The sequence below is a fragment of the Canis aureus genome, chromosome 5, assembly GCF_053574225.1.
Source record: "Canis aureus isolate CA01 chromosome 5, VMU_Caureus_v.1.0, whole genome shotgun sequence".
Lineage (NCBI taxonomy): Eukaryota > Metazoa > Chordata > Mammalia > Carnivora > Canidae > Canis > Canis aureus.
The window spans coordinates 77,256,944-77,284,721 of NC_135615.1; the positions used below are offsets into that span (position 1 = coordinate 77,256,944).

The 27,778-nt window shown below is 54.2% G+C and overlaps 1 protein-coding gene across 3 annotated transcripts in view; it reads right to left on the minus strand.

The window, feature by feature from the left end:
* EPHB2 (EPH receptor B2) overlaps positions 1 to 27,778 on the minus strand; it is a 184,861-nt gene that overhangs the window by 22,705 nt on the left and 134,378 nt on the right. For all 3 annotated transcript variants that reach the window (XM_077899205.1, XM_077899203.1, XM_077899204.1), the window contains exons 4-6: positions 22,177 to 22,332; positions 20,517 to 20,852; positions 3,188 to 3,312 (exon numbers count right to left, since the gene is read on the minus strand). In XM_077899205.1, coding sequence (XP_077755331.1) covers positions 3,188 to 3,312; positions 20,517 to 20,852; positions 22,177 to 22,332 — 617 coding nt within the window. The remainder of the gene's footprint in view (positions 1 to 3,187; positions 3,313 to 20,516; positions 20,853 to 22,176; positions 22,333 to 27,778) is intronic.

The window sequence follows — 27,778 nt, forward strand, 5'->3', positions numbered from 1 at the left end:
CTCCTTTCTGTTCTTGGCCCTACCTTTCCACCCCTGGCAAGCACCGCACCTGTGTCTCCATATCACCAACCCACACTGGCCCCAGGAAAAGGTACCACCATCCACTGGGAGTTGTCCTTCATGCTTCCCTGGTCCCCTGAGTTTCAAAATGCTGTCTGAGTCTGTCGGCTTCTCACCATCTCTGCTGCCAGCCCCTACTCCATGCCACCGTCGTTTCTCACTTGGGGTCCTGTGAGAGCCCTCTGAAGGGTCTGTGCCCCCAGGTCCCTCTATAGTCTATTCTCCACACAGCAAGCTTCAGGGATCTTTAACATAATCCGAGTCAGATCACATCATTCCAGAACCTTCCAATGATTTCCCGTAGTACTTTAAATTGAATCCAGACTCCAAAGGCATAGAAGGCCCACCACATCCCAGCCCTGCCTCCCTCTCTAACTCTTTCTCTACTAGTCTCGCTCTTGTTCATATTGCTCCTCCACACTTGCCTTCTTCTGCCCCAGGACCTTTGCATGTGCCGTTCCTGCTGTCTGGGATGATTGCTCTCATCATTTGTCTGGTGAACTCCTAGCATCTTTCAAGGCTCAGCTCAAATGTCACTGGAATGAAGACTTCCCTTCACTTATATGCAGATCATGGGTCCCTCCTCGGTGCCCCTAAGGATCTTTGCTGGCCTTTCTGTGACCAGTTCACAACTTGTCTCATGGTAATTTGTGTCTGGATCTGTCTTTTGCCCTGGCCTGTGAAGGCCGTGAGGCCTGGGGATGTCTGGCTAATCTCAGCACTCCCAGTACCTATCCCAGGGCCCAGCCCGGAGTTGGTGACAGTGGATATTGAATGAAACAGTGTCCATCTTCCACCGGCAGATGCCAAGCTGCCCCTCATGGCACCCCAGGACCTGGGAGGAGGGGCAGAGAGAGTAGGGCCATGTCTCATCACATCACCTCAGGCCTGTCCCTCTCTTGCCATGTGCACCTAAGATCCTTCTTCAGAGCCTCCCTTGGTCCACCTGTTAACAGTCATCCCAGAAGCATCCCTGAGAGAAAGCCAGTAGCCGCAGAGCCAGGTGAAGAGCGAGAGCACAGGCCCAGATCCTTGCTCTGCCACTTAGCAGCTGGGTGCTCTTGGACAAGCCACACAACCTCTCTGTGCCTCACTTCCCCCTCCCATCCAACCGGGTGAAAGGCACCGCCGTGAGTCGGAATGAGATGATGGAGGCAGTGCCCTTGGCACACGGTGTGCGCTCATGGAACATGCACAGGTGGCGGCCGCGGCCGCTGCAGGGGTGCTGGTCCTGCCACCTCGCCGGGGGCCCGGGGATGCCGGGCAGCAGCTGAAAGTAGGGCAGAGCTGCCTTCCCGGTTCACACCTCCATCAGCCTCCCTGGCTCCTCCCAGCTTGGTAGGAAATGGGTCGTAGGCAGGACCCGCGCCGGGATTCCTCATTTCCGCTCTAGTCTTCGAGGACAAACATGTTCAGTTTCATTTAATCATAAAGCTGCTTAATTAGTTTTTTTTTTTTTTGTCTTTTTTGAATTCTGAGTCACTAAGCTGTCCCCGCTAGAGGGGGTGGAGATGCTGGCTCCTGCAGGGCCTGGGGCCTCCTGGGGCTGGGAACAGCTGGTCTGGCTCAGGCTACGGGACGCCTAGGCTCCGTTAAGGCCCTCGAGGGCCCAGGAGGGGTGGAGCTGCTTCCCTCATGCCAGCCTCGGCTCAGGCCATCCAACAGCACCTCTTGAGCACCTACTGTGTGCCAGGCTGGGGAAAGAGCAGAGGTAAGGCAAGGTCTCCACCCTGGACAGGCCACAGGAAGGGATCAATTCCTTTATTCATTCAACCAGGGTGCTGGGGAGAAGATGGTGGATGGCCCTGGCCTCTCAGACAGCACTGCCTACAGCAAGGGATGAGCAAGGAAACAAGCAATAATAAGCCCACTGGGTGAGGCTGGATAGGAGTTGACGGCCCCCTGAGACTCACCAGAGTTGGGTTGAGCCGGCAGTTCAGAGAGTGGAAGGGAGGGGCTGGCTCAGAAGGCAGGGCTCCAGCAGGGGTGGCTGGAACTGCTTCCATCTCTCCTCCTCGCAGCCGTGAGGGAGAGCTTTTCTATCCATTTCCAGTTCTCAACCCTCAACCAAAGCACTTCTTACAGTCATTCACACCTTAGTCTAAATGAGATTCCCCATGACACCTTTCCCAGGGGCCATTACAGCCTCTTTGGCTGTTTGGTGCCTCGAGACATAGGTAAGAAAAGTCTTCAGTCAAAAAGAGGGAGTTTCCTGGGCCTCTGATGTCCAGCTCCTCTATCCACCCCCTAGTTCCTACCCCAGGCAGGGCCCATGTTCAGATGTGCTGGCCTCACCTGGCCTCACATCGTGTAGCTCTTGCCCACCATGCAGCAGGCAGGGCGGAAGGGAGGATGGGAAAGCATACTCTGTTAGGACCGGGAGTGATGCTGGGCACCGTCCCTGCCTTTTCTCCTTGACCTGCGCAGCCCCCAGTCAGGAGAGGCAATCTCCTTTGGACCTGACACAGGAGGAAACTGAGGCTCCGAGAGGTAAGATGCCTGTCCAAGGTCACATGGCTGGGTACGGATGGAGCTGGGATCTGAACCTACAGTCTCTCACTCCTAGCCCAGTGCTTCTCTACGACTTCAGTGGCTTCCAAGCCCGGGTACCTAGGTCCTTGAGGGCCCCAAGGGAGTAACAAGGGTCTGATCTAAAAGCTCAAAGAGAAACCACTCTGCAAACAAACAGCGCCCAGGCAAATGAAAACAAGTATTTTAGCTGGAATCAGAGCGACACCGGGAAGGAAGGAGCTCTCCGCTCACCCTGTACAGAAGCCCTCTTGAGTGGCTTTACCTCTCTGCTTCAGAATGGGTGAAACTTTTTGGGAAACCAGTTCTTTCAGAACATCGGGCCCACTGAAGTCAAGAGGAATGGTGTTGGGGAGGAAAGGACCGTGACCGTCACCTTTTCCTGAGATTGCTGGCCTGATGCCCCAGACCCAGAGAGGTCAAGGCACCTGCTTGAGTCTCACAGCCAGGGAGGACCGGAGTCAGAGCTGAGCCTGGCAGCCTGACTCTGAGGCCAGTGCTCTCTCTCTGCTGCACCAGGGGGTTGGGTCTCATGGGATGATGGAACCCCAGGCCCCAGGGAGGTGCAGGGGGGGAGGGCACCCAGGAGCAGGGGTACCTTCTCATAGTACTGCAGCTCATAGTCCAGGATGACGCCGTTGGGCTGGTCAGGCTGGGACCACGACAGGGTGATGCTGTCCACTGTGCGGCTCACCTGGTGCATGATGGACACGGCCGATGGAGCTGGAAGAGAGGTCAGAGGTCAGGGGTCAGGGCAGGAGAGGGTGCAGCCTCTGGCCTCAACTTTAGAGGTACCCAGACGGACAGAGTGTAGGATCAGAGAGGAGAAGGCATCTGGCTGAGGCCACACAGCCTGCCCAAGGGGCTGCCAGAGGCGGGGCAGAGGGTCTTGTGCAGGACCATGGGCGCTGCTTTCATGAAGCACCTTCAGATTTTATTTTATTTTATACTATTATTATTTTTTAAATATTTTATTTATTTATTTATGAGAGACACACAGAGAGAGGCAGAGACACAGGCAGAGGGAGAAGCAGGCCTAATGCAGGGAGCCTGATGTGGGACTCGATCCTGGGTCTCCAGGATCATGCCCTGGGCTGAAGGCAGGTGCCAAACCGCTGAGCCACCGGGCTGCCCGCACCTTCAGATTTTAGAAACAGACAACTCTGGCCATCCCTGGGGAGCTCAAGTCACACCAGGGGAGAGACAGATGCACTGGACCCTTCTCCAGACGCCCTGCCCCAAGCAGCTAGATGAAAGTGGTCCATTCTCTCTCGGAGCTCACAGCCTCCCAGACTAAGGAACCTCCAGACCCAAGACATGATGCCAGATGGGGCTCTGGGAGAGGGGCGCGATGGGGCTCTGGGAGAGGGGTGTGGGAGGTGGGGAGATTCACTTGTCACTTCAGCAAATATGCATCCAATGCCTACTGTGCGCCAGGGGTATAGCACTGAATAAACACGACCACCAGAAATAAATTCCTAAAAATAAACCCATAGCTCCCTGTGGGAAAACAGCTTGGCAGTTCCTTAAAGAGTTAAACTTAGAGTTACCACATGACACAGAACTCGCACTCCTGATTTCATAACCCAAAGAACTGAAACCAGGTACCCAAGCAAATACTCGTACACAAACGTTTCTAGCAGCACTCTTCACCAGGCCCAAAAGGCGGGAACCACTAAGGTGTCCATCAACGGATGAATGGAAACACACATTATGGTATACACGTTCCATCCCATATTATTCAGCCATAAAAGTAAATCAAGGGCTCACACAGGCTACAACGTAGATGAATTTGAAAAACATGCAAAGTGAAAGACAGACACAGAGGTCATATATTTTATGAGTCCATTTATATGAAATATTCAGAATAGGTGAATCTACAGACAGCAAGCAGTTGGTGGTTGCCAGGGCTGAGGGCAGGGAGGGAGAATGTTCTGGGTCTAGACAGGGGTGTGGTCGCACCGCACAGTGAATGCACTAAATGCCACTGAATTGTTGTTACACATTAAAATGGTTAATTGTATCTGAATTCCACCTCAATAAAATCCCACCCTCCATCCCTCCCCCTTCTGCCGCTAGTGCCCTCACAGAGGGTAAATGAAGGAGACAGGAAGGCAGGGGCAGCTTGTTCAGTGCTAGGAGGACTCGGAGATAATTTAGTCCCATCCCTTCGTCTTACGGATGTGGAAGCTGAGGTCTGGGGAGGGGCTGGGAGCTGCCCTTTCCTGGATCCCTTATTTCATAATTCACCCGGGCCTGTGTTTCTCGCCTCCTCCTCAAATAGAACAAACCTGTGCAAAGCACCTACTATGTGTCACCCACAGCCCTGGGCCCTCCGCATCTGTTTCCTGAGCTGACCGTTGGTGAGGGGGCAGTACTGGCTCCGCCGACGGGTGAAGACGCCGAAGCTCAGAGTGGCCAGGGGCTTCCTGACATCACACAGCCCCCACGTCCCCCGTAGTGGAGCTGGGATTTGAACCTGGGTCTGCCGTGGCAGTGCTCGCCCCGTGAGCGGGATGGGGCGGGGTGGACTCCTGATGTGGTCCCTCCCTACTGTGTGACTGGAGTGAGCCTCCTTGCCTCTCTGGGCCTGAGGTTTTCCTGGTCTCAGGAGGGGCTGAGGACTCCCCAGGGGGAAGGGAGCACCTATTATGGTCTCTCTTGTCTCCTGGGCAAGTCTGTGACAAGCAGATGCCCCATCTCGGCTCACACTGGGGTGTCTGGAGCCTGAGACTGACCCTCCTCCTCCTCATCCAAATCTTGCTTCCCAGGTGCTCTGTATGAATGGGAGCGTGGAGCAGGGACCGGTAGGAGCTCATCGGGGCTTGAAGCTTGGCAATGGCTCACCTGTTCCCTGCTGTTCCTGTCCCTTCAGCCCCAGGGTGGAGGGGACATTGTGTTGCTTCGAAGACCCAGGCTCTGTGCTCTGGCCTGCTGCTCACTGAGCGAGTGACCTTAGGCAAGCTGTCCCCCACCCCTGGACCTGCTTCCTCCTCTGTACCACGGGCAGGCTGGAAGGTCCCTGAGGTCTTCAGCTCGAATGCCCCCTGCTTGTCCTTCCCGGGCAGCCCCTCGCCTGGAGTTGGATTGGCCCAGAGGCCAGCATGAGCCTGAGCAGGTCCATGGGAACTGACCCGAGATACCCGAGACAGGCTGGCGGCGCCTGCAAGAAGGACTTAGACCGTGGTCCTATCATCCCTGACAACCTCTGCTTCTTCTGCACCCAAGGGGGTGCTGCTTGGCTCTTGGCTTGGCTCCCAGCCCTGCCTCTTGGGAAGATCAGGTCCCTGCGCCCTGCAGGTTCCTCCTCAGTCCAACACGGGGACTCTGTCTTCCTTATTGCCTCCCAGAGAGTCAAGAGACCCCAACGTGAGCGAAGGGGCCCCACTAACCATCGTTTATTGGGCACCAACTACATGCTGGGCACTGTGCTAGGCCCTGGTCATGGGTTAACCCATTGAATCCCCACCACAGCCTCGGAAGCAGACCTCCTCCGGCCCATCTTGCAGATGGGGAAGCTGAGTATCAAGCAGTATCTTCCCTGAAGCTATACAGAGAGTAAGTGGCAGCACAAAGCAACACACTCTCACCAGATGCCTGGATGGGAAGTGATGTTTCTCAGGCTTCAGGAAGTCACTTGAAGGACTTTTAGGGCAGTGCATACATTTATAATGCTAGCAATGATAAAGCCATGAACCTAATACCTACTGAGCCCTTAACTTTGTGCGCAGCACTGTTCTAGGCTCTTTACGCCTGTTAACATAGGTGTAACAGAGAATTCTCACAATTGCTCCATGAGCTGGCGGCTATTCACATCCCCAGCTTATCACGGGGAAACTGAGGCTTGCAGCTGTTCTGTAACCTGCTCAAGGGTCACACAGCAAGGCAGTGCTGAGTTGGACTTGAACCCGGCAGCTTGGGCTCTTTACTAGCACAGTGCTGGCGACTGTGCCGTCAGCTCGGCTCCAGGAAGATGCTCACCGGAGATGAACTAGGTTGACTGCTAGAGTCCAGTGGAGGGACAGTCTGAGTGCTCGGTGACTCAGTTTCCTCATCCGTAAAATGAGCCTGAGGGTAACGTGCCCCTGAGGGCTGTTGGGAGGAGCAGATGTGTGAAATCATGTCCAGTGCTCAGTGCAGCACCTGGCATATGGTCAGCGCTGGGGGCATTCACTAGTGTCACTGGGTATTTGCCACTGTGCCCTGAGCGGCTGACCCGCGTCACCTTTCGGTCCTCTCAACAACAATGTGGGATGGGGGTTTGCACAATTTGCAGAGGAAGAGATTGAGGCTCAGAGAAGCATGGTGACTTTCCCAAGGTCACACAGCTAGTGAGGCGCTTGAGCTGGGGCTGGAGCCGAGTTATCCTGCCCCACTATGCTCCCCTGCTGCCCCTCAGAGCAGTCCCTGCCACAGTCCCCTCATTCTCTGACCCCTTCTCCAGCCCAGACCCATCTCTCCCTCCGGAGCTGCCTTTGTGCAGAGCTGAGCCCTCTGTTCTGCACTGCTGAGGCCCTGGCTCTTCTGTGAGGCCCGGCTGTCCACCTTTCTCTCCCGCCTGCTGTAGGCCGCTTCCCCTGACAGTGCGCGCTATCGTCACGGGTCTGGCGTATCTGTGGAGCATCGGACACACGCTGCACCCACAAGCATGGGGAGCGGTATTGCCATCAAGCCACAACCATGTGAACCCAGTCACCTGGTGCTTTCTGCAGAGAACTGAACCCTCAGGGGAGAAGATTTCAACCAGCCCCAGAAAGGCAGTCCTGTTTAGTGGTCAGCGGCCAGAGGGTGGAATCAGACTTGCATGCAAACCTGCCCCCCACGCCCCAGTACTGTGGCTTTCAGCAAGTTCTCTCAAACTCTCTGAGCCTCCGTTCCCCACTTGTCAAATGCAGACCCTTCCTGGCCAGGATGTCATGAGCACGAAAGGAGAAATGTGTGCAGATGTTTGACCATGGGGCAGCCCAGGTGGCTCAGCGGTTTACTGCCGCCTTCAGCCCAGGGTGTGATGCTGGAGACCCAGGATCGAGTCCCATGTTGGGCTTCCTGCATGGAGCCTGCTTCTCCCTCTGCCTGTGTCTCTGCCTCTCTCTCTCTCTCTCTCTCTCTGTGTGTGTCTCTCATGAATAAATAAATAAAATCTTAAAAAAAAAAAAAAGAAGTTTGACCATGGTGCCAGCTACCATCAGGAGGGAGATCTTATTAAAAACATTTAAGGGGTGCCTGGCTGGCTCAGTTGGTGGAGCATGCAAGTCTTGTCTTGATCCTGGAGTTGTGTGTTTGAGTCCCACATTGGGTGTAGAATTTACTTAAAAAAAAAAAAAAAAAGGCAAAACCAAAACAAAGCAACATTTCAAGAGGCAGGGGGCGGACGCCTGGATTGCTCAGTCGTTTGAGCATCTGAATCTTAGTTTCAGCTCAAGTCATGATCTCAGGGTTGTGGCATTGGGCCCGGCATCCAGCTCCACGCTGGAGTCTGCTTGAGACTCTCTCCCTCTCCCTCTGCCCTTCCTCCCACTCTTGCATTCTCTCTAGAATAAATAAATAAATCTTTTTCTTTTTTTTAAAGGACATTTCAAGAGAGTAGAATGGTGTCAGGGGCTGTGGGCTGGGGGAAAGAAAGGAGGAGATGTTGGTCTAAGGATACAAACTTCTAGCTATAAGAGGAATAGGTTCTAGGAGCTAATGTACAGCATGGTGACTATAAGAAACAATGCCATATCGTATAATTGTAAGTTGTTTAAGAGACTAGATCTTAAATGTTATAACCACACGACATAGAGTCGTAATTATATGAGCGGATGGAGGTGTGAACTAACCTTACTGTGGTGATCATTTTGCAATGTATACTTTTATTAAGACACCACCTCATATACCTTAAACTTTCATGTTATAAGTCAATAATACCTCAACAAAGCTGAAAAATATTTCAATTCACAGAGTTGCTATAAGGTCAGCATGATGCTGGGTTCTGGGGCTCAAGAGAGGAACCTCTCAGGTCCCTCTATCTTCCAGGGGCTTGGGGTTAATGGGAAAAAGCATATTTGCTTCACACAACAAGTGTCTGCTCCAGGCTGGAGCTCCTGAGTCAGGACTCAGCCACGGCGATCCAGGCCTAAGAAGGGCTGACGCCTTTCCCTTTACTTCTCTCCTGGTGATTTCACCTCCCAACAGTGAAGAAAAGTGGTAGAAAGTGCCCCTAAAGATTACTGCCCTTTTCAAACTTGAAGGGGCATAAGGAAATAAATCAGGAGACTTTATTAAAACTCATGGTGCTGGGCACTGCCCCTCCCCCCCAACCTTTCCTAAGATTCTGATTCAACAGATCTGGGGTAGGGCCTGAGGATCTGCTGGTTTTTTTTTTTTTTTTTTTTTTGAAGATTTTATATATCTATTCATGAGAGACACACAGAGAGAGGCAGAGACACAGGCAGAGGGAGAAGCAGGCTCCCTGCGGGGAGCCCGACATGGGACTCGATCCCAGGACCCTGGGGTCATGCCCTGAGCCGAAGGCAGATGCTCAACCACTGAGCCACCCAGGCACCCGAGGATTGGCAGTTCTAACAACCTCCCTGGTCATGTTGATGTTGCTGGTTTGTGGACCACACTTTGAGGAGGAGTGGATTCGGGACCAGCGAAGGAAGGTGACTTGTTCCAGGTCACACAGCAGGTAGGAGTGGGCCTAAGAGCCTAGACCAGCTGGATCTTAGTCGAATGTATTTTCCACCCATCACACTGCGTGTCACAGACTGGCTTCTGCAGACACCGCCCCTCTCATCTTCTGGAGCCTTGAAGCAGGGGTACAAGGGGTGGGAGGGGAGGTGCAGGGCTGAGGCCGCCCAGGAGTGGCAACTTGCTCCTCAAATAAAAAGCTTGTCATCTTGACAGCGCCTATATGCCACACGATGCCCAGTGGGAAAACAAAAGGAAGGTGAACACCTAACACTTACTCGTTCACTCTGAGCCAGGCGCTTTTCCAGATGCTTTACGTAGTGAACTCCTTTGACACTCATCTGAACCCTATGAGGCTGGTATTATTATTATCATACCCATTTTATAGACGAGGAAATGGAGGCACTCAGGTATGAAGTAACTCGCCCAGAGCCACACAGTTAGCAGGCAGTGGAGCTGGGATTTGAACCCTGGGCCCATTCAAGTCCAACGCATCCTTCCCTTGGCTGCGGCCAATGCAGGCTGAGCAGGGAGGTCTGGAAACCCGCGGACATCACAGGGCCTCTGAGGACACCCTGGGCCGGCTCCCATCCTATTGCTGCAAAGCGAACTCCACCCGGCTCCCACTGACTCACCTCACCCACCGCCGCCCGGCCCGCCTCGGCTCGGGGAGCTCAGCTGTTAGTGGGGGCAGGTCCCCCACGGCCGTGGGGGTCTGGGCTTGCTGGGCTTAGCTGGCAGGCTTGGGTTACAGGCAGCTAACCCGGGCCTGATCCCATAAGCCCCGTGACCCTGGGCGTGGCAAGGAGGCGGCATTTGCTGGGAAGCTGATCAAGGCGGCCGTGGGGGCCGAGAGGGCTGGCCTTTCTCCTGGAATCCGGGGGATTAATGGGAGAAAGGGGAACAGCTGGATGCTCTCCCATCCTGCCGTCCACCGCCCACCGCCCACCCTGGGGTATCAGGTTTCCCTGTAAGTTGGTCTTCAGGGAATTCTGGTATTTTCAATTACCAGGCGGGCACGCCGGCAGGGGGCTGGGGTCAGTGGTGCCCCATGACCCCTGCAAGGAGATGGAGCCCCGGGGAGCAAGCACAAAAGAAGCCTGTGGCCGAGAGGGGAAGGGGGAGGCCGGCCAGGCAGGGCCCGCTTGGCTGGAGCAGGTGGTCAGGGGCCCTGCTGCCCCCGCCCGCCCTGGGGGGAGTGTCCAGTCCCGTTGTTCGCCGAGACTTGGGGAAGCAGCCTTGGCCTGTGCCTCTGTTTCCCCCTCAGGGCATGAAGGGGTTGAGTGGGGACGTGTCTCAGGGCCTTCGGGGACAGGCAGGAAGACAGGAGGCCCGGGCACCCTGGCTGCTTCCAGAGGGCGTGTGTTTGGGCCTGGCCAGCTTCATCTCCGCAGCCCTGAGCTCTGAGGCGGGAAGGAGACCCTGAGTGTGCTCGGCCTTTGCCCTTTCATGGGGCAGAAGACCCCAGGAGCTTGGAAGAGTAGGGAGGGACAGGTCGCTGGGCTTCAGCGCTGTGGGACCCTACGCCAAGGCCCAGTCTCAGCTCCCGCTGCCTCTGTGACCTCTTCACTGTTGTCGATGGCCCGCTGTGACTTCCCAATGCCCCCCAAATGACGCCCAGATGCTCCACACGGCTTCTGGGCCCACCTGCCTGGCACCCACCACCTCCGAGCACCTGCCACCTCCACTCCCAAGTGCCGTCCACACCGGCCAGTCACACCAAGGTCATCATTCCTTTCTCAGGGCCTTGGCCTCGCGCGCGTGGTGTTTCTGCCTTGGACACCTCATCCCCCAGATCTCCCTGGCCTCCTCGGGAGCCCTCCCTGACCACCCACCCCATCCTGCCATCCCACAGCGGCTTTCTTTACTGGCACCATCCGAGGGCAGGGACCTTGTCTGTCTTGTTCTATCCTTTATCTCCAGTGCCCGGGACAGTGTGTGGCTCAGAGTCAGCACGTATCCACATTATTAGAGGAAGGAAGGAGAGGAAGGGCAGGCCCTCACCTTTTCTAGCACCTTCAGGAACCTGAGTCGCTGACCTTATGCAGTGTGCTTGTATGATGGGCACTAACCATTCACTCTCCCTCACACCCGGGGCTCTCGGAGATGGGACCTGCTGCTGTGGCTGGAGCCTCCCGCTGACCAACAGGCCTAGAGCCCCACAACAGTCCGTGACAACTGCGCCCGCATTCTCCAGGACCTGTAGCAGGAGCACTTTCCCCATGACAAGACTCCTGGAATTTCCGGTTGATAATGGGGGTCCCTGTTTTGACTGTAGCGATACAGTAAACTTCCAGAAAAATGGGCCTTGTTTCTTTCTGATTGGAGCAGACATTGGTGCTGAGGGCAGAAGAAAAGGAGAAGTTGAGAACTGGTGTCAAGGTGGCACTTTGCTATGAAAAAAAAAGGAGTTCCGTGGCCAAGAAACGTAGAGAAACACAGAGTTCTCTAGAACCCTGCTTGGAAGACTCACAGTGCACACTCCTTTGTTCAAGGCTCTGAGAAGTCCTGCAGGGGAGAGACCCAGTTAACCTGGCAGTTAAGGTCTCATTTGGCTTCAGAACCCCCTTTTCGCATAATAGTTAAATGTTGTTTGGAAGTAGCAATTTGTGGGACATATTTTTTGGGGAAAAATCTTCCCAAAACAACAAAAATTGTTTCTAGGAGATACTATACACTTTTTCCTTGAACCCAAGAAAAGATTGTGTCTAGGGTGGCCGTTCATCCGCTCCTTCATGCTTCCTTTGATTCAGCTCAGATTTAACAGCACCTTCTAGGTGCTACACAATCATATGGAGTGGGGTTAATCACGTCTGTTTCACAGATAAGGAAAGGGAGAGTCAGGTCAAGTCTCCTGCCTTAGGTACCTCGGCTCACAGGTGAGATCGGGACCCAGGCTTGCCTGACTCTACGGCCCGGGTTGGTTTATCCCGCCCCCCCCCCCCCCCCCCCCCCCCCCGTTACGTGGCCTGAGCCCTGTGCATGGTCGGAGCAGATTAAGGCCAGGCCCTGGGCTTGGTACTATGGAAACACCCAATGGTCCACCTGCCAGACAAGGATGCTGAACACCTTTGATCTTACCTGTGGCTGCTGAATGGGACCCAGTTCTAACCCAGGATCTGGACCAGGAAGGTGGCAAGATCTGGATCAGGTAGCCCAGGCTGCATATCTCACCCCTCAGTGCCTCAGTTTCTCCTCTCTAGGTTACATGAAAACCTGCATATAAAGTGCTTAGCACAGGACCAGGCAGAGTCAGGGTCCGGGGACATCTGCCATAGGTAGCTGTCCAGGCTGCTCAGAATCTTTTGAATCTTTTTAAGAGAAATTATTTATTTACTTTATGTAAACTCTCCACCCAATGTGGACTCGAACTCACAACTTCCGGATCAAGAGTCGCATGCCCTCCGACTGAGCCAGCTGGGCGTCCCTGGGGTGCTCAGACCCATAAGCAGCACCGTGAGTAGCTAAGGGCTACTACTTTGCTCAGCAAAGGCCCTTGAACGGTGGTGGTGATGGTGGTGGTGGAAGGGAAAAGATGTAGCACTCAGGGTTCAGATCCCAGCTCTCATGCCCTGGCGACCCTGTGACCTCAGGTGAGTTACTTTGTCTCTGGGCCCTGTTTCCTCACATGTAAAATGGGATGTTGCAGACACGACTTACTGCCTGCCCAAGTATCCATTCTTTCTTTCTCAAATTAACAAAATCTTGGTTCTTAGCTAGGCACATTATGCCCAAATAAAATACTACATTTTCCCAAACTCTCCGGTAGCTACCAGTGGCCATGCGACAGCACGATTGCCAATGAGGTATAAAGCCAATGTAATATCTGGGACTTCTAGGAAGTCTCTCTTAAAGGGAAGGGCCTTTTCACTCTCCTTCTTCCATCCTGCTGCCTGGGACATGGATGTCATGGCTGTAGCTCTCATAGCCACGTTGGCCCATAGAACCAGAAGCTGTGTGCCGGGGAGCCCGGATCCCTGACGATTCCACAGAGTTGCCTAAACTCCTATCTTCTGACATCCTTTACCTATTGGAAAAATAAGCTTTCATTTTGTCTAAGCCACTATGGTAGACTGGTTGTATTATTAATCACCTCCTTGTATCTACATTCTTTGCCCTAGAACTTGTGTAATACCACCCCCACCCCACTTTCGGGTTAGCCATGTGACTTGCTTCGGCCAATGGAATATTAGCAAACATGGCATCAGCAGAGGCATGAACAAGCCCTTGCACATATCCGTTGCTGTCTTGCTTCCCTGTGATTGCCACAGAACCTGCCCAGGCTGACCTGCTGGGGAAGAGATACGCAGAACAGAGCTGTCGCCCTACTGGTCCCAGCCCGGGACCATCTTGACAATCTGACATCTGTCAACTCCAAACATGCAATAGAGCCCCGAAAATATCCAAAGATCTACTGAGGGCAAACACATGCGTGTGTAACCCGCCCCAACCCCCCCAGGATCTACCCGGCCAATCTGGGGACTCGTGGGCTAGATCAATGCTTCTTACTTTAATGCTGCAGGTATTGTGGTCGATTGTCAAACAGCATTACTGTGGCAGCAGCTATCTGCTATTTTTCTTCCTGTTATATGCAGCCAAACTCAATCCTAACTGACACTCCAGGCCGGCAGTGCCTCCCCTGCAGAAAGCTTGGAGTGATCAAAGAGGCCGATACGTGCAGAGGGCTTGGGCTGGGGAGGGAAGTGCCCTCTCCCTCTCCCTCTGCCTTCCTTTCTCCAGGTCTGGGCCTCACCAGAGGCTCTCTCAGCCCATCTCCTTCTGATCCTCTTGGCCCCCAGGGAGAGAAGTAGGTGAGTACATGCTCATGCCAGTTCTAGAGACTGAGCCACTGTATGCCTGCCCCCCAGGAGGGCGGGAGGATCAGAGGAGAACACAACAGCAGAAGGGGCTTTGGAAAGTTGAAAGTCTTTGCATGAGAAAGCCATATGGAGCGGTGTCATGGACGGAGGCCGTGATACCTAGCCAGGGTGTTGGAGACTGGCTGGGCCACGACCTGCTGCATCATCTTGGACGGCAGCTCAGGAACCTCTCCGGGCCTCCTTTTTCCTTTCTATAAGAAAAGAGGTTTGCATTCCAGGGCCCCTGAGAATGCTGATGTGCTTTAATTTGGCTTACATCACCTTCTGCAATAGGCAGGATAATGGCCCCCAAAGATGTCCACATCCTAATCCCAGAATCTGTGAATATGTGACCTTACACGGCCAAAGGGGCTTTGCAGACGCGATTAAAGTTATGGTCCTTGAGATGGGGAGATTATCCTGGATTATCCAGGTAGACCCAATGTAATCTAGTGAGTCCTTAAAGAAGGAGAAGCTTTTCCAGCCAAAGAGTCAGAGAACCAGAGGGCTGGAGCGTGAGGAGGGCTTGACGCCCCATTGCAGCTTCTGAGATGCAGGAGCCACATGCAAGGACTGGAAAGAGGGCTCCACAGGCGAAAGGCAGCTGCCAGCTGCCAAGGACAGGGGTACCTCACTCCTATCATCCCATGGCACTAGTTCTGCCGACACCTGAACGAGCTAGGAAACGGATCATTCCTCGGAGCCATCAGAAAGGAACGCAGCCCTGCCAACAGCTTGATTTGGGCCTGCTGAGATCCAGACTAGTCCTCTGCCCTACAGAGCTGAGAGACAGGAGCTGTGGCTCGTTTGTGCCATTTTGTTATAGCAGCAATAGGAAACTAAGACACCTTCTGATCTCGTTTGAAGCCTCGCTGCCATAGCTTATCCACTTACTATGTGCTGGGTGCTCTGTCTACGTGATAGCTAATCCAGCCACCATCCAGCAAAGCTGGAGTGAGAGATCAATGCCCATCCTCGAGGCGAGGACCCTGAAGCTGGGAGGAGTGAAGCCTCCCATGCAGCCTGGTGCTGGATGAGGGCTGAGCCTTTTTGCCCACACGACCCACTAGGACATGACAACAGGGGAACTTCCTAACATGTCAATCTCCTGTTCAGGACGGGTGATGCCAAAGACTGCCTCTGCCAGCCGGGCCGTGGTGCACATGGGCCCAGGCACACAGCTCGCCCCACCTCTGCGGAAGGCTTGAGTCCGGCCAGTGCTGGGTCCCGAGCACGCAGTGATAGAACTATTCACGCTCTGCCACTGCCTGCCTGCTGATTGCAGACAAGTCGCTTGACCCTCAAAGCCTTACTTTCCTTACCTGTGAGACAGGATAATAACAGGACCCACCTCATTCCGTGTTGTGAAGACTCATCATCAAGGACTCGGGATGGTGTCTGGCACACAGTAAACACTTGATAAATGGGAGCCATTATTATGATTAGGGGCAACGTAGGACGATCCCCGCGTTTTGAATGCCTGGATGTACCGGGCGGCCTGGGAGGCACCTTGAGACATGAGCTCAAAGCCTCCCAGCGGTCCCGCGAGGAGGGGTGGTGACGCTCACGAGGAGATGCATTCAGACGTGGGGTTAGTGACTTGCCTAAGGCTATGTGCCAGTGAGCAGCCAGGCTTGATTCCAAGCCAGGTTCGTTTGCCAGATTCCCAAACCCAGACCCTTCCCACCCCCTTCTGGAACTGGGCAGAGGTGCGGCTGCCTGGAGCTTGCTCCGGGTGAGATCGTGTCCGGCGCGGCCCTGGAGGGTGGCCAAGAGGACTGGACGCAGCGCTGAGGTTGAGCCCCACGTTACTGAAATGCGGCACACGCCCCAGGTCTGCACGGCTGTCTCTGCCTCGAGGTCTCGATCGCAGCTTCAACACCACCTCCCCGGAGAAGCTCTCTCCTGACGCCCGCCCCGAGGCTCGCCCTCCTTCCTCCCGTCCCCTATGCTGTCCTGTTTGTTTGTGTCGAGGACCACAGACTCCGGACAGCAGATCGAATCCTGGGTCTGCCCCTTGCCAGCTGAGTGAGCCTGGGCGTGTGCTTGAGCTCTTCCCACGCCTGTTTCCTCCTTCCTCAAGAGGGGATCTGCGGCCCAGCCTGGCCTCCCTTCTCCAGGGGGCCCTGGGAGGAGCATGAACACGGAGTGGAAAGGCGTTCTGGAATGGCGGAGTGTGGTTCGAAGGTGGCATGACGGCTTTATGAAGTCAGAAGACAGCTCTGGCCCCGATGAATGCCAAGGGAGTGTGAGCAAGGCCCAGTCACTTGCACAAAAGGAACATTTTTTCCTTTTAAGGCAACAAGCTAGATATTTATATATTGAATTTTAGGGTCTGATTAAAACCGACCACTGAATGCATTTGTCTGGAAATCAAGTCCCCAGCCTTGCTTTCCAGCCTATCATACTTCTCTACACCCCACCTCACTCCATGCTTCTCTGAGCCCTTCTGCAAATGTTCACCGAGCATTCGCTGTGGCGTGCCCTGCGCCAGGTGCCAGGAAAACCGCGGTAAGGAAAAGCAGACCTATTGTGTCCCACCACATGCTCATGGTGGGGCAGACAGACAGGCATGACATGATCGAAGACGTCAGGCTAAAACCTCAACCAGGGAGGCCTGCGAGGGCCATGGTGCTGAGGGGGTGTGACCAAGTCAGGAAGGTCAATAACGATGAGCAAAGGTCTGCAAGAAGGGTGAGGAGAAAAGCAACCCAGGTCAAGGGAACATGTGTGGAGACACCTCATGCTCAGGAGGAACAGAAAGAACTCTCCCTCCAGCCTGCCTCCTGCACTTCCTTCCCCTGGGACACCTTCCTCCCCGCAGGATTCCATCTGTGCTTCTTACAAGCTTCTCCATTCTCCAAAGCCAAGCTCAAGTGCCTCTTTTTCCAGGAAGCCTTCCATGATTTTCCCTTCTCCCATTCCCCAGGAGGAAATGATCTCTCCTACTGTGATCTCTCTCCCCTCCCCTACACCTCCTTGGGCCCTCATTCATGCCACCTTGTATGCAGATGACTGTCTGTGTCCATGTTGCTTTTTCCCAACCGGGGCATGAATCCTCAAGGGGAGGAACTCCAGTGTAGACTTGGCAATCCCATAGTTCTGGGTTTATTTAAATCCTAGTTGAGGCCACTTAGTCGTGGGGCTTTGCATAACTGGCTCCACCTCTCTGGGCCTGTGTTTCTTTATCTGGCAAAGGGGGATAATGTGGTGAGGGTGTGGGGTGGCTGCATGGTTCCCAGCTGGGCCCTGACCACCTGGGGAAGAGTCGGCTTGTCAAGGGGCTTGAAACAAAGAAGGGAGGGAGAAAGAGTATTCGTGATCCAGAAAGCCTCAGGGCTTTGAGGGTATACAGGGGCTTAGGCCTGAGTTTCCCAAATTTGCCCGGTGAGAAGAAACACTCGAGCCACTTGTTGAACATGCAGATTCCCAGGGCCTGCTCCTGGAATCCTGATTCCACAGGTCAGGGGTGGGGGCCCGGGAACCTGTGTTTTGGAAAACCTCTCATATAGTTCTGATGCACAATTTGGTGGAAAAATCGAGGCCCTGAGGGAGGCAGTGACTTTCATGAGTGTGATGGGTTGGATCGGTTTTCTCAGTTTTGCCTTCTGGAACAGGATTATGAACCCACACCCTTTGCCAAGTAGCTCTGCGGGGCTCATTTGCTGTGGGTGACTACGCCACAAGCAGAGGCATGTGTTTGTGTGGCATGGCTTGGCTCGGCCGCTTGTGCTCCCAGCATTCACCATGACATTAACAAGCCTGGGTGGCTGCTGGTCCAAGGGGAATGGGAGACATATGGAACAGACTGAATCCAACCCACATTCTGGAGTCCTGCCCAGCCCAGAGAGCCCTGCTGATGATTAGCTAAACCCTAGCTGCCCCACAGACTAGTGAGTGAGAAAATAAATAGTTATGGTTGCAAACTACTAAGTTCTGGGGTGGTTTTGTTATGCAGCATTATCGTAGCAATAGCTGACTGATACATGGAGGTCACACAGCAAATGAATGGCAACGTTGGGATTCAGACTTGGTCTGAATGCAAGCTTCTCACTGCTTCTGTCTTATGATCCTGAGGGTTCTCCCTGCATCTTCCTCTTTGGAAGCCCCTCACTTCCACTCTGTCCTATTTCTATTCTCTGGGAACTTCCAGCTCCAGACAGGAAGAATCCAGCTCAAGCAGCCTGACTCTACCCCTTGCTGCTAATAAGCTGAGGCTTCTTGAGTAGGCAGTTCCACCCTCAGGGCTCTCGAATGGGTGCAGAGGAGGTTCCTACAGCTGGGGGAAAGAAGGGGGAAAGAACTCCCATCGCTCCACCCCATGGAGCCTGGGCGGGGCAGAGGGAGGAGTAGGGAGCCCAGGCTCCCCCACCCCAGGGCCTTGTCAAGTTGGAGGCCTCGTAATCTGTTAGGTGTCTCTGCCAACCGCTGTTGGCTTTTGAGAGTTCTCTCAGATTGCTTGCCTTGATTCAACTCCATCCAGACCCCAATCTGAGTGGGGCTGAAATGCACCCATGACCCTGTAAGAACTGCAGACACATGCTCACAAATATGCCCTCTCAACCGCAGCAATACCACAAACATTCACAAACAAAACCACACTCTTTCTCATGCACGAACACACAGATAGGCAGGGCCACATTCAGACATACATACTCGTGCTCAAACACACCCTGTTCCAAGCCCCTCAGATTCAGACACACCCATGCTCATGAATGCATGTATAAATAAGAAGCCACATGGCCACAGAACATGCGATCACAATCATAAACACATGGTCACCCAAGCACATACAGTGAGTGACACACCCACACCACACATCCTCACAAATACACTCGCTCACACGCACCGTCAGACCCTTAGTCAAACTCAAGTTTCCTTGGCCATACCCTGGATTGTGCCCAAGCACAAGAATCTTTTAGACCTAGTAGATTCCTTCCCTTTCCTGCTCTGTGACTCGACTTCTCTGAGCATCATCGGTAAAATGGGGACATGGATGCCTTCTACTCCAGGTGGCCCGGGGCATGCAGTGAGGTCATATATAGACAGTACCCCTCAACTGGGTGGAGCTGGCTGACCCTTCTCCTTCCATGTCCTCGTTCATGCTCTTCCTCATTCTCAAAAGAGATCTCTTTGTATCGCTCCTTTAAACGTCTTATTAGTCCTTTAAGCTGCAGGTCAAATCCTGCATCCTACAGGAAGCCTTCCCGGACTTCCATCTCTGGATCCCCTGAGAAGTTATTGTGTGGACCCCGCTGGACATCTGAAAGATAAGGTGGGTAGCCCATTCACCTTCTCTCCTGGAGCCTGGCCTCCCTTGTCTCTTCCTTGGACAGGGCCCAGACCCCGCTTGCAGCAGAGCTTGGCAAGAGTTGTTGAGTGCATAACTGAGGGGCACACTCAGAATTTTCAATCCACAGGTACCATGAGGTCCTTGAAATCTCACATGGCCCTTGGTTGGGGGGATGAGGCTGGGAAATGTCTCTTGGACCTGGCCATATGGAAGTCACCGGTGACCCAGGGCACAGTGGTCTTGGTGGAGAGATGGGGCCAGAACCTCAGTGGAGTGGATTGAAGAGGAAATGGTGGTAGTAGTGAGACTGCACTGTTTGGCAACATTTTTGCCATGAAGGAAGCAAGGCAGGAGATGGAGGGTGACATGGGGTCCCAGAAAGGATTATGAAAGATGAGCTGAGGGAGAAAAGTTTGCTGGAGCTGGACTGGAGTGGGCTGAAGGTGCCTGTGGAAACTGCTAGATATCTACTGGCTGTCTCCTCACCGCCCGCTGTGAGAGGTTTTGGTTAGGCTGGGAGGGATCACATCTGCCAGCCTCCTTTGTGGCTTGGCAAGGCCACATGACCAGGTTTTCTTCCAGGGGAGTGTGCACAGAAGTGATGAGTGCCAGTCCAGCTTCCCTGGGTCCTCTCTCTCCCACCCTCCCTGCAGATGGACATCCCTGTGCCTCAGCTCCCACCACGCACGCAGGCGGGGAGCACGGGGCGGGGTGGGGGGGGCGTTGACACAAACGTAAGAACCTGGACCTCCGCATCTCTAAGTGGATCCGCTCTACCCACGAATCTGCATTGCTGACCCCTGGACTCTTCCATGAGACAGGCCTGAAATTCTGTGTTCTTTTAACCACCGAACACTGAGCCTTTTTGTTCCAGCAGCTTCACGCTTACCTTCAACAACACACGTTCACCACGCGACAGCAATTGTTATGAACACCACAGCACCGGAGAGGGAGCGCTTACTCTCCCGGGTGAGTTCAGGCTTGGGAAGGCGGGAGCCAGTCCACAGGGGGTGTGTGTGTGTCTCCGACCAGGGCTGGCAGGATACCCTGCCTGCCCCCCACCCCTCCTGCCCCGACCTGGAGCATGCATTCGAAGTGCTCACCTGCCTGGTTGGTGGTGATGTTCACGGAGGCGAACTGAGGCGAGAAGGGGCTCTGGTCGGTGACGCCGTTGACGGCCTGGATCTCGAAGGTGTACTGGGTGTGAGCCAGCAGGTCGCTGATGTAAATGCGCGGCTCAGTCAGGCCCAGCTGGCGGGGCGCGTACTGCACGTTGTCCCCACAGCGGGTGCAGGCGCCCCGGCCCGAGCCGCAGCTCTTGCAGATGATGTTGTAGACCAGGTCCTCGCGGCCCCCTGAATCGCGGGGCGGGGTCCACTCCAGCATGAGGGACGTCTCGTTGACACTGGAGATCACCGCCTGGGGCGCGGAGGGGATGGCTGAGGGTGGGGAGAGGTGTCGGTCAGAGGGGGCTGCGGAGGTTCATTCCCAAGAGACGGCTCTCTGCCCACTGCCCTGGCGCCAGCCCAGGCCCCCAAAGGCTTCCTTCAACTCCTTTCTCCCCTCCATCCACCTGAGAGATGCTTCTAGAATAGAACTCTCATATTGCCGCATATCGGTTTAGCCCTTTCTCCCTGGACTCCAGCCTCCTCGGTGTGTGTTACTAGGGCGAGTCTTTGTGTGTTGGAGACTATAGCCACCCGATTTCTCTTTTCCCTTCCTCTTTCTAAAAGAAACCAATTTTATTCAGGGTGGCAATATGTCCAGCTAGGAGACTAATTTCCCAGCCTCCTGTGCTGAAGGGCTGGCCACTGATATGCTGTAGAAGTTGCTGGCCAACACTTTTTCTTTAAAGGAGACAGCTGGGGGTGCCTGGGTGGCTCAGTGGTTGAGCGTCTGCCTTTGGCTCAGATTGTGATCCCAGAGTCCTGGAATCGAGTCCCACATGAGGCTCCCCACGGGGAGCCTGCTTCCTCCTCTGCCTGTGTCTCTGTCTCTGTGTCTCTCGTGAGTATATAAATAAACTCTTAAAAAAAAAAAGAGGAGACAGCTGTAAAATGTCCTTCTGTCCCTTCCCTTCTCCTCTGCCTAGAATGTGTGTGATGGCTGGAGCTTCAGCAGCAATGCTGGACTGTGAAGTGACCCGAAGGCTAGGAACTGCACGCTGAGAATGGCAGAGCAGAGTGAGCCAGCCAGGTCCCAGAGAACTTCCTGGGTTTGCCTATCTTTGGGGTTCTGCTGTGTGAGAGAGTCCGTCAGTCCTGTGGTGTAAGCCCCTGGGGTCAGCTCTCTGTTGCTGGCAGCTGGATTCCGTTCTTGCCTGATACAGGGGTTGTAAGATGGCCCTCCCAGCCACTGCTTTCTTAGAGAACCTTGGCCTGAGATTCAGGCGGCCGCTGCCAGGTTAGAACACTGGGCATCGTTGCTGTCACAGACACCACCTGTGTTGGTTCTGTTTCTGCCAAGCCTCCCATTCACCGTCCCTTTGTGAATCGAGACCTTCACTTTATCCTCCATGTGACTAGCGGGAGGAGGTAAGGAGCCAGATGCCAGCTCCACGGTAGCTGCCTGCTGGCAGCACAACTACCCCAGGATGGTTCTTTTCCAACCAGTTTTTCATTTCCCCTCCCACCAGGTAATTGGCTGCTCCCCACTCAGGAAGGGCTGGCTGGAGCCAGGCCGCTGCCCAACCCTTGCTCTGAGCTTTCTGCAGGGGGCCTGGGGACCCGGTGAGGCATCGCTCTGCAGGGGCCCCAAGCGTACTTGTACAGGGCATGTCCAGGGGGTCCAGGTCTGCTCTGTAGTAGCCGTTGCGGCAGACACAGTTGGTCGCCCCTTCTGAGGTGGTCCGGCTGTTGATGGGGCAGTGCGTGCAGGCCTCGTCCCCTTGGTTGGCCTTGAAGGTTCCAGACGGGCACCCTGGTACAGGAGACAAAGAGAGTCGCTGGGGAAACCGGATGAGGTTACAGAGGTTTCAGAGGCCACAAAGCATGGGAAGACCTTGTAGTCTCCTGGAGAGGCCACACAGCATCACGCAGGGGCCATGGAGAGCCACTGTTGGGAAACCCATCTCCTAAGGCTCTTGGGGATCTCTAGGTTCCAACATGGCAGTCCTCTCTGCCCAGAAGGGTCCAGGCTACCTGGTTTCTCATCTCTGAAGCTATCTATGGGCTCACCTGGGGCCCCTAGCAATCCCGCTTCACCGTTTCCAGGTTGGCTGTGCCACAGCTTCTAGGCTCAATCCTGACTTGTTTTGCAAACTCCGAAGGGGTCTGGGGCCAGACCTATATGGCCCAGTCTCACTCACTAATGGCTGGCCGAGCCCTGATTCTTATAACTAGGTTCCTGGCTTCCAGATGATTGAGATGATGACAGTAGACAAGTCCTAGCACAGTGCAGGCCATGCAGAAAGGCAATGTAGTAGAGCAGAAAAGAACACTGTCTTTGGAAGTAGTTAGACCTGGGTTTGAGTCCCAGCTTGGCCTTTTACTGGCTGTATGGCCATAGAAAAATGGCTTAATCATTCCTGAGACTCAGTTTCCCTATTTGTAAAATTATGATTCTGAGACTCATTTCTGAAGGCCACCGGGGGAATTTGGTATAGTGTGTAAGGCACGGGGCAGGAGGCGTGCACAGCACAGGTGCTCGATGAATTGAGCTGTTATTGTAGTAGGTGCTGGATCATTTTATTTCACCAAAGGGAGCCTGCAGTACCAGGGACAGCCTGAGCAGGGAAATGCTTGCACTTGATGGGCAATCAGCAACCTGGCATCTTCCAAGGGTATTGGCCTTCTTCCCTGTGCTGGGGTGGGGGGGACGCTCAGGATTCGGGTTCAGGCCCTGCAGCTCAGGGCTTAGGTTCTACAAGCAATGACCCTCCTGTGTGGACCTGCGTGCAAATCCACCCTACCCTAGGCCTGGGCTGGGCATCGGAAGGCCTGGGGTCCAGGCCCTGCCCCTTTCCTGCCTCCCTTTCTTCTTCTGCTTACTGGGGTTCATAATCCCAGCTCTGCTGTGGAGCCTGGGGAGGGGGAGATCATGCCAGGGGTAAGTGAGAAGGTGGACCGGGAAGAGCTTTGCAACAGGTAGGTTCCCCCCTGGGGTAAAAGGTGGCTAAACAGGACAGGGGAGCTCACCTGGATCACATCCCATGCCTGTGTGTCGTGGGACCGTCGGCAAGCAACCCCACCCCTCAGAGCATCCTTCTCCTCACATGTAAATGGCCAACATACATTTCCCAAAATCATTTTTCCAGCCCCAGTCTTCAAATTTATCCTCCAAGTTAAAATCTTAGGCAACTGCCCTCCCCTAAACCCCTCAACCAGCTCGAGCCTCAGAGATCCCATCCTCCTTGATGCTTACATTACTGGAGTTCAGAAAGATCTGCTCCCTGGTCATAATTATTCATCAAGGGGACCCCTGGCATGCTCTTGGCTCCCTCAGGGTGGGAGCCGTGTCTGATTCACAGCTCCGTCCCCTGTGCCTAGCACAGAACCCAGCACCCAGCACATGCTCCATTCATACTTCTTGAAGTTGCCTTCCAAAGTGGGAAGAGCTTAGGCTTTGGGGATCATGGGAATAGAAGGGCAGTGAAGAATGGTGGTTAGTGTGCAGGCTGCTTGGCAAATCCCCGCTCTACCTCGGGCCGGTCACTAAAGCTATTTCCTTATCTGCAAAATGGGGACAATTGTATCTATCTCCTATAATTATGGTGAGGATGACATTGATTAAATTTAGGCAAAAATGCCTGGAATAATTCCTGGCATTATTGAACTGTATCTGGTTTAAATACCAATCTGCTGGGTGACCTCAGACAAGTAGTTCAACCTCTCTGAGCTCAAGTTTTCTCATTGGTATGAGAGCATCTACCCCAAAAAGTGGCCACGAGGACTCCATGCGATGGACAGTGTCTGGCATAGGGGAGGCGGGGGGTTGTCATTACAGTCTCGGGGCTTGCTGGATAAAACAAGTACTCGGTATATACACCATGGACAATTCCCCTTGGGTTGCTAGAAGGCAGCGCCCTCCCCCTGGGGCCCGAGTTTGCCTGTCTTTTGGAGAGGGCTTTCAGGAGGTGGCAGCCAGCTAACAAATAAGCGGGCTGATGCCACCCTGACCAGGCCCTGCGGGGACCTCAAAGAGCCAGTTCCAGCCTAGTCCTTAAAGAACTGATCAGGCAAGAGCAAAGTCAGGACTTTGATATCACCACCCAGGTCATCGTGACACCACTCGTGTCATCCAAGGAGGATGACAATGAGTGCTCTGGGGAGTTATTAGCACTTCCACTGTACAGATGGGGAAACCAGGACTTCAGAGGGTGAATATGAAACAGCCAACATTTATGGAGTTCTTATGAAATGCTGGCACCGTGCTAAGGACTTAACCCATAGCAAGTCATCCAGCCCCTACCCAGCCCTCTGATGGAGGGAGTGTTATGACTCCCATTTTCAGATGGGGGCAGGAAGGCACAGAGTCGAAGTAATTTGCCAGGATGTGAGCTTACAGTGGCAGAGCCGAGACTCCATCTCAGGTGGTCTGACTCTAGGGGCTCCCCTAACCACACATGACAGTGCTCCGTGAGTGCTGGGCAGGGATTGGCAGCTCCTGTTCTGGGCACCTGCCCAGGGCTCTCGCCACTTTGCTGCACTGGTTTCGGGGTCGTTCTTGCCCTCTCTCTTCTCATTTTCCTCTCAGGCACCAAACTTTTGCTGCAGGCTGGATGAAGAGACAGCCCTGCCATGTTGAGACACTCAGGCTGCAGCTCTGGCTCTAGTTAAGCAGATGACCTCTCTGAGCCTCGGTTTGGTCCCTTGTAGAATGGGGGCACCGGGCTCCTGTGGGGATCTAGGATCATCCTTACAGATGCTGAAAGGCTTTGGTCCCAAGATCAGAACCCTCCCGGCTCCCATTCAGGAAAGAGCCTGCCCCGCTTAGCACACCCCTTCCATCTGCTGGCAATTCCCTGGGTCGGGCTGGTGGGTCCCCCTCCATCTGGGCCACCTTCCTGGCTGCACTCTCTTGTCACTGTGTCCTAGCCCCATCTCAGACTCCCCAGGCTGCCTCCTCCAGAAGCCTTCCCTCATTCGGTGTGCTGCCCGGCCACCCCTCCCTCCTCCCACTGGGCATCTGGGGCTGCTGTATCTATCAGAACCATGCTTCACAAAACCTGCTCTTTTGTCTTCGAAGGTGACATCACCCTCCACCCAGTCACTGGGAACCCTGGATGCCTCCTCCCTACCCTCTTCCCCTGCAGCCAATCACCAGGTCTTCCCCACCCCAGCAGTGCCCCATCCCGGCTCTTCTCTGCTGCCGTCCTTCCCCTGCGAGCATCCAGAAAGCTCTTGCTACCTACACCTTAGCCTTTCATGGCCGCCTGGCCTCCTCCTGCCCATCCTCCACGGCCAGCTTTCTAAAGTCCAAACCTTTCTGTGTCACTTAAAAACCCACAATGGCACACAATGGAATATTATTCAGCCATAAAAAGGAATAAAGTGCAGATATATGCTACAGCATGGATGAACCTTGACAACATTATGTTTATAAAAGAAGCCCGACACAAAAGGCTATATAGCATATGCTTCCATTTATAGAAAAGTGTCCAGAATAGCCATCTATAGAGACACAAGTAGATTAGTGGTTGCCAAGGACTGGAGAGCGCAGAGAACGGGGAGTGACTGCTAATGGGTAATAGGATTTCTTTCTGAGGTGATGGACATGTTCTAGAATTGACTGCGGTGATGGTCGCACAATGCTGTGCATACACTAAAAATCACTGAATTGTACAACATAAATAGCTGAATTCTATGGTATGCGAATTATGTCACCATAAAATTGCTGTGAAAAATATCCACAATAGCTCCCCAAACTCCTCAGGGCCCCCAGAACCGCAGGGCTGGCACCTGCCCATCTCTCCGTGCCTGCCACCCCAAGCCTCGTGCCTGCTGCTCCGCATGGTCAACCACATATGGTGCCTGCCCCAGGCCCACCTCCACATCTCTGGCCTCTGTCCACCCCGCCCTCACTCCCTGCCACTGCCTCCCATTGTCATCAAACTCCTCTTAAAGAGACTTGGTGCAGGTACCACCTCTTCCAGGAAGCCTTCCCTAAGCCACCATTCGGAGTCGAGGTGCCCATTTTAATTACTCACTCAGGAATCTGTAAGCGCCTGGCTGGACTGGAAATTCCCAGCAAGATTCCCGGGTACCCAGTGGGTGGTGGAGGGATGAAGTGATTAGCTGGAAGAGTACCCAGATCAACCACCTTATCTGACATTTGAGGAAACGGAGGCCCGGAGAGGAGCTGACACACATGGCTCTTTGGCAGCAGAGGCAGATTCTGATCGCAGGCGTAGTGTGTGACTGTGGGGTGTGAGGGGCCTCAGCTCCGGTCAGCCCCTCTTCGCCCACAGAGAGATCTGGAACAGCTGCCTGCCCCCAGTACCCTGTGCCCTGGGGACCACGCTACTCTTAGTTTCTCAGCTGGGAAAACATCCAGTCCTGCCAACGTCCAGATTTCATGCACAGAACTGGGAAATGAAGAGATTTGGCAGCTGTCCCTCTGATAGGCGCCCTCTCTGAGCCTCAGTCCCCTCCTCTGGAAAAGGGGCTGATGACACCTGTAAGGTGTGGGTACACTCAGAGTCTCTGAGTGGGTCTCCCTGCCCCACTTTGGCCCCCCTCAATCCCCTCTAGTCCTGGAGAGACCATTAGAATGAATGAGACCCACCACACCCCGTTTATTTTAAGCTCACCCGTGGCTCCCCATGGCCCTGAGAGCCACCCTACACCCAGTCCTGGCCCGGAAGCCCGCCAGGCTGGCTCTGTGGTCTTCCTGACGCTTCTGGAAGACATTGGCAAGAGCGCTGTCCCTGCCTCCCGTGGCTGATCTTCTTCCTCCTTCAGGCCTCCGCTTAAATTCACTTCCTGGAGAGGCTTCCCTGACCACCCCGGCCAGAGGGATCCTCTCACGACACTGTCTCCTCTCCGTGTCCCTCACTGGCCCTTGTCATAAGTGGTAATTATATTAGAAGCCAGCCTATAAACTTGCATGTTGTTTTTTCCCTGCCTTGGAAGTGCCTGCAAAGGGGAAGAGGAACGAGGTTTGTGGCTCTCAATGGGTCTCTAACTCCTGGCAGAGTGGTGGGAGCAGAGCAGATGCTCAGGGCACATATCTGTCCCATGAACGAATATGCCCCTTACAAGGTGTCCTGAGAAAACACGCGGCCAGGGAATGCCACCTTCGTGCCACCATTACCTGCGTGGCTGCTCAGATCCCGCTCCACTTCTCGGCTTCTCTCCCCGTGGGTCATCCCAGGGGCCCGTCCACTACTGTGACAACCCATCCTGCTGTTTTCAGACTGGAAGTC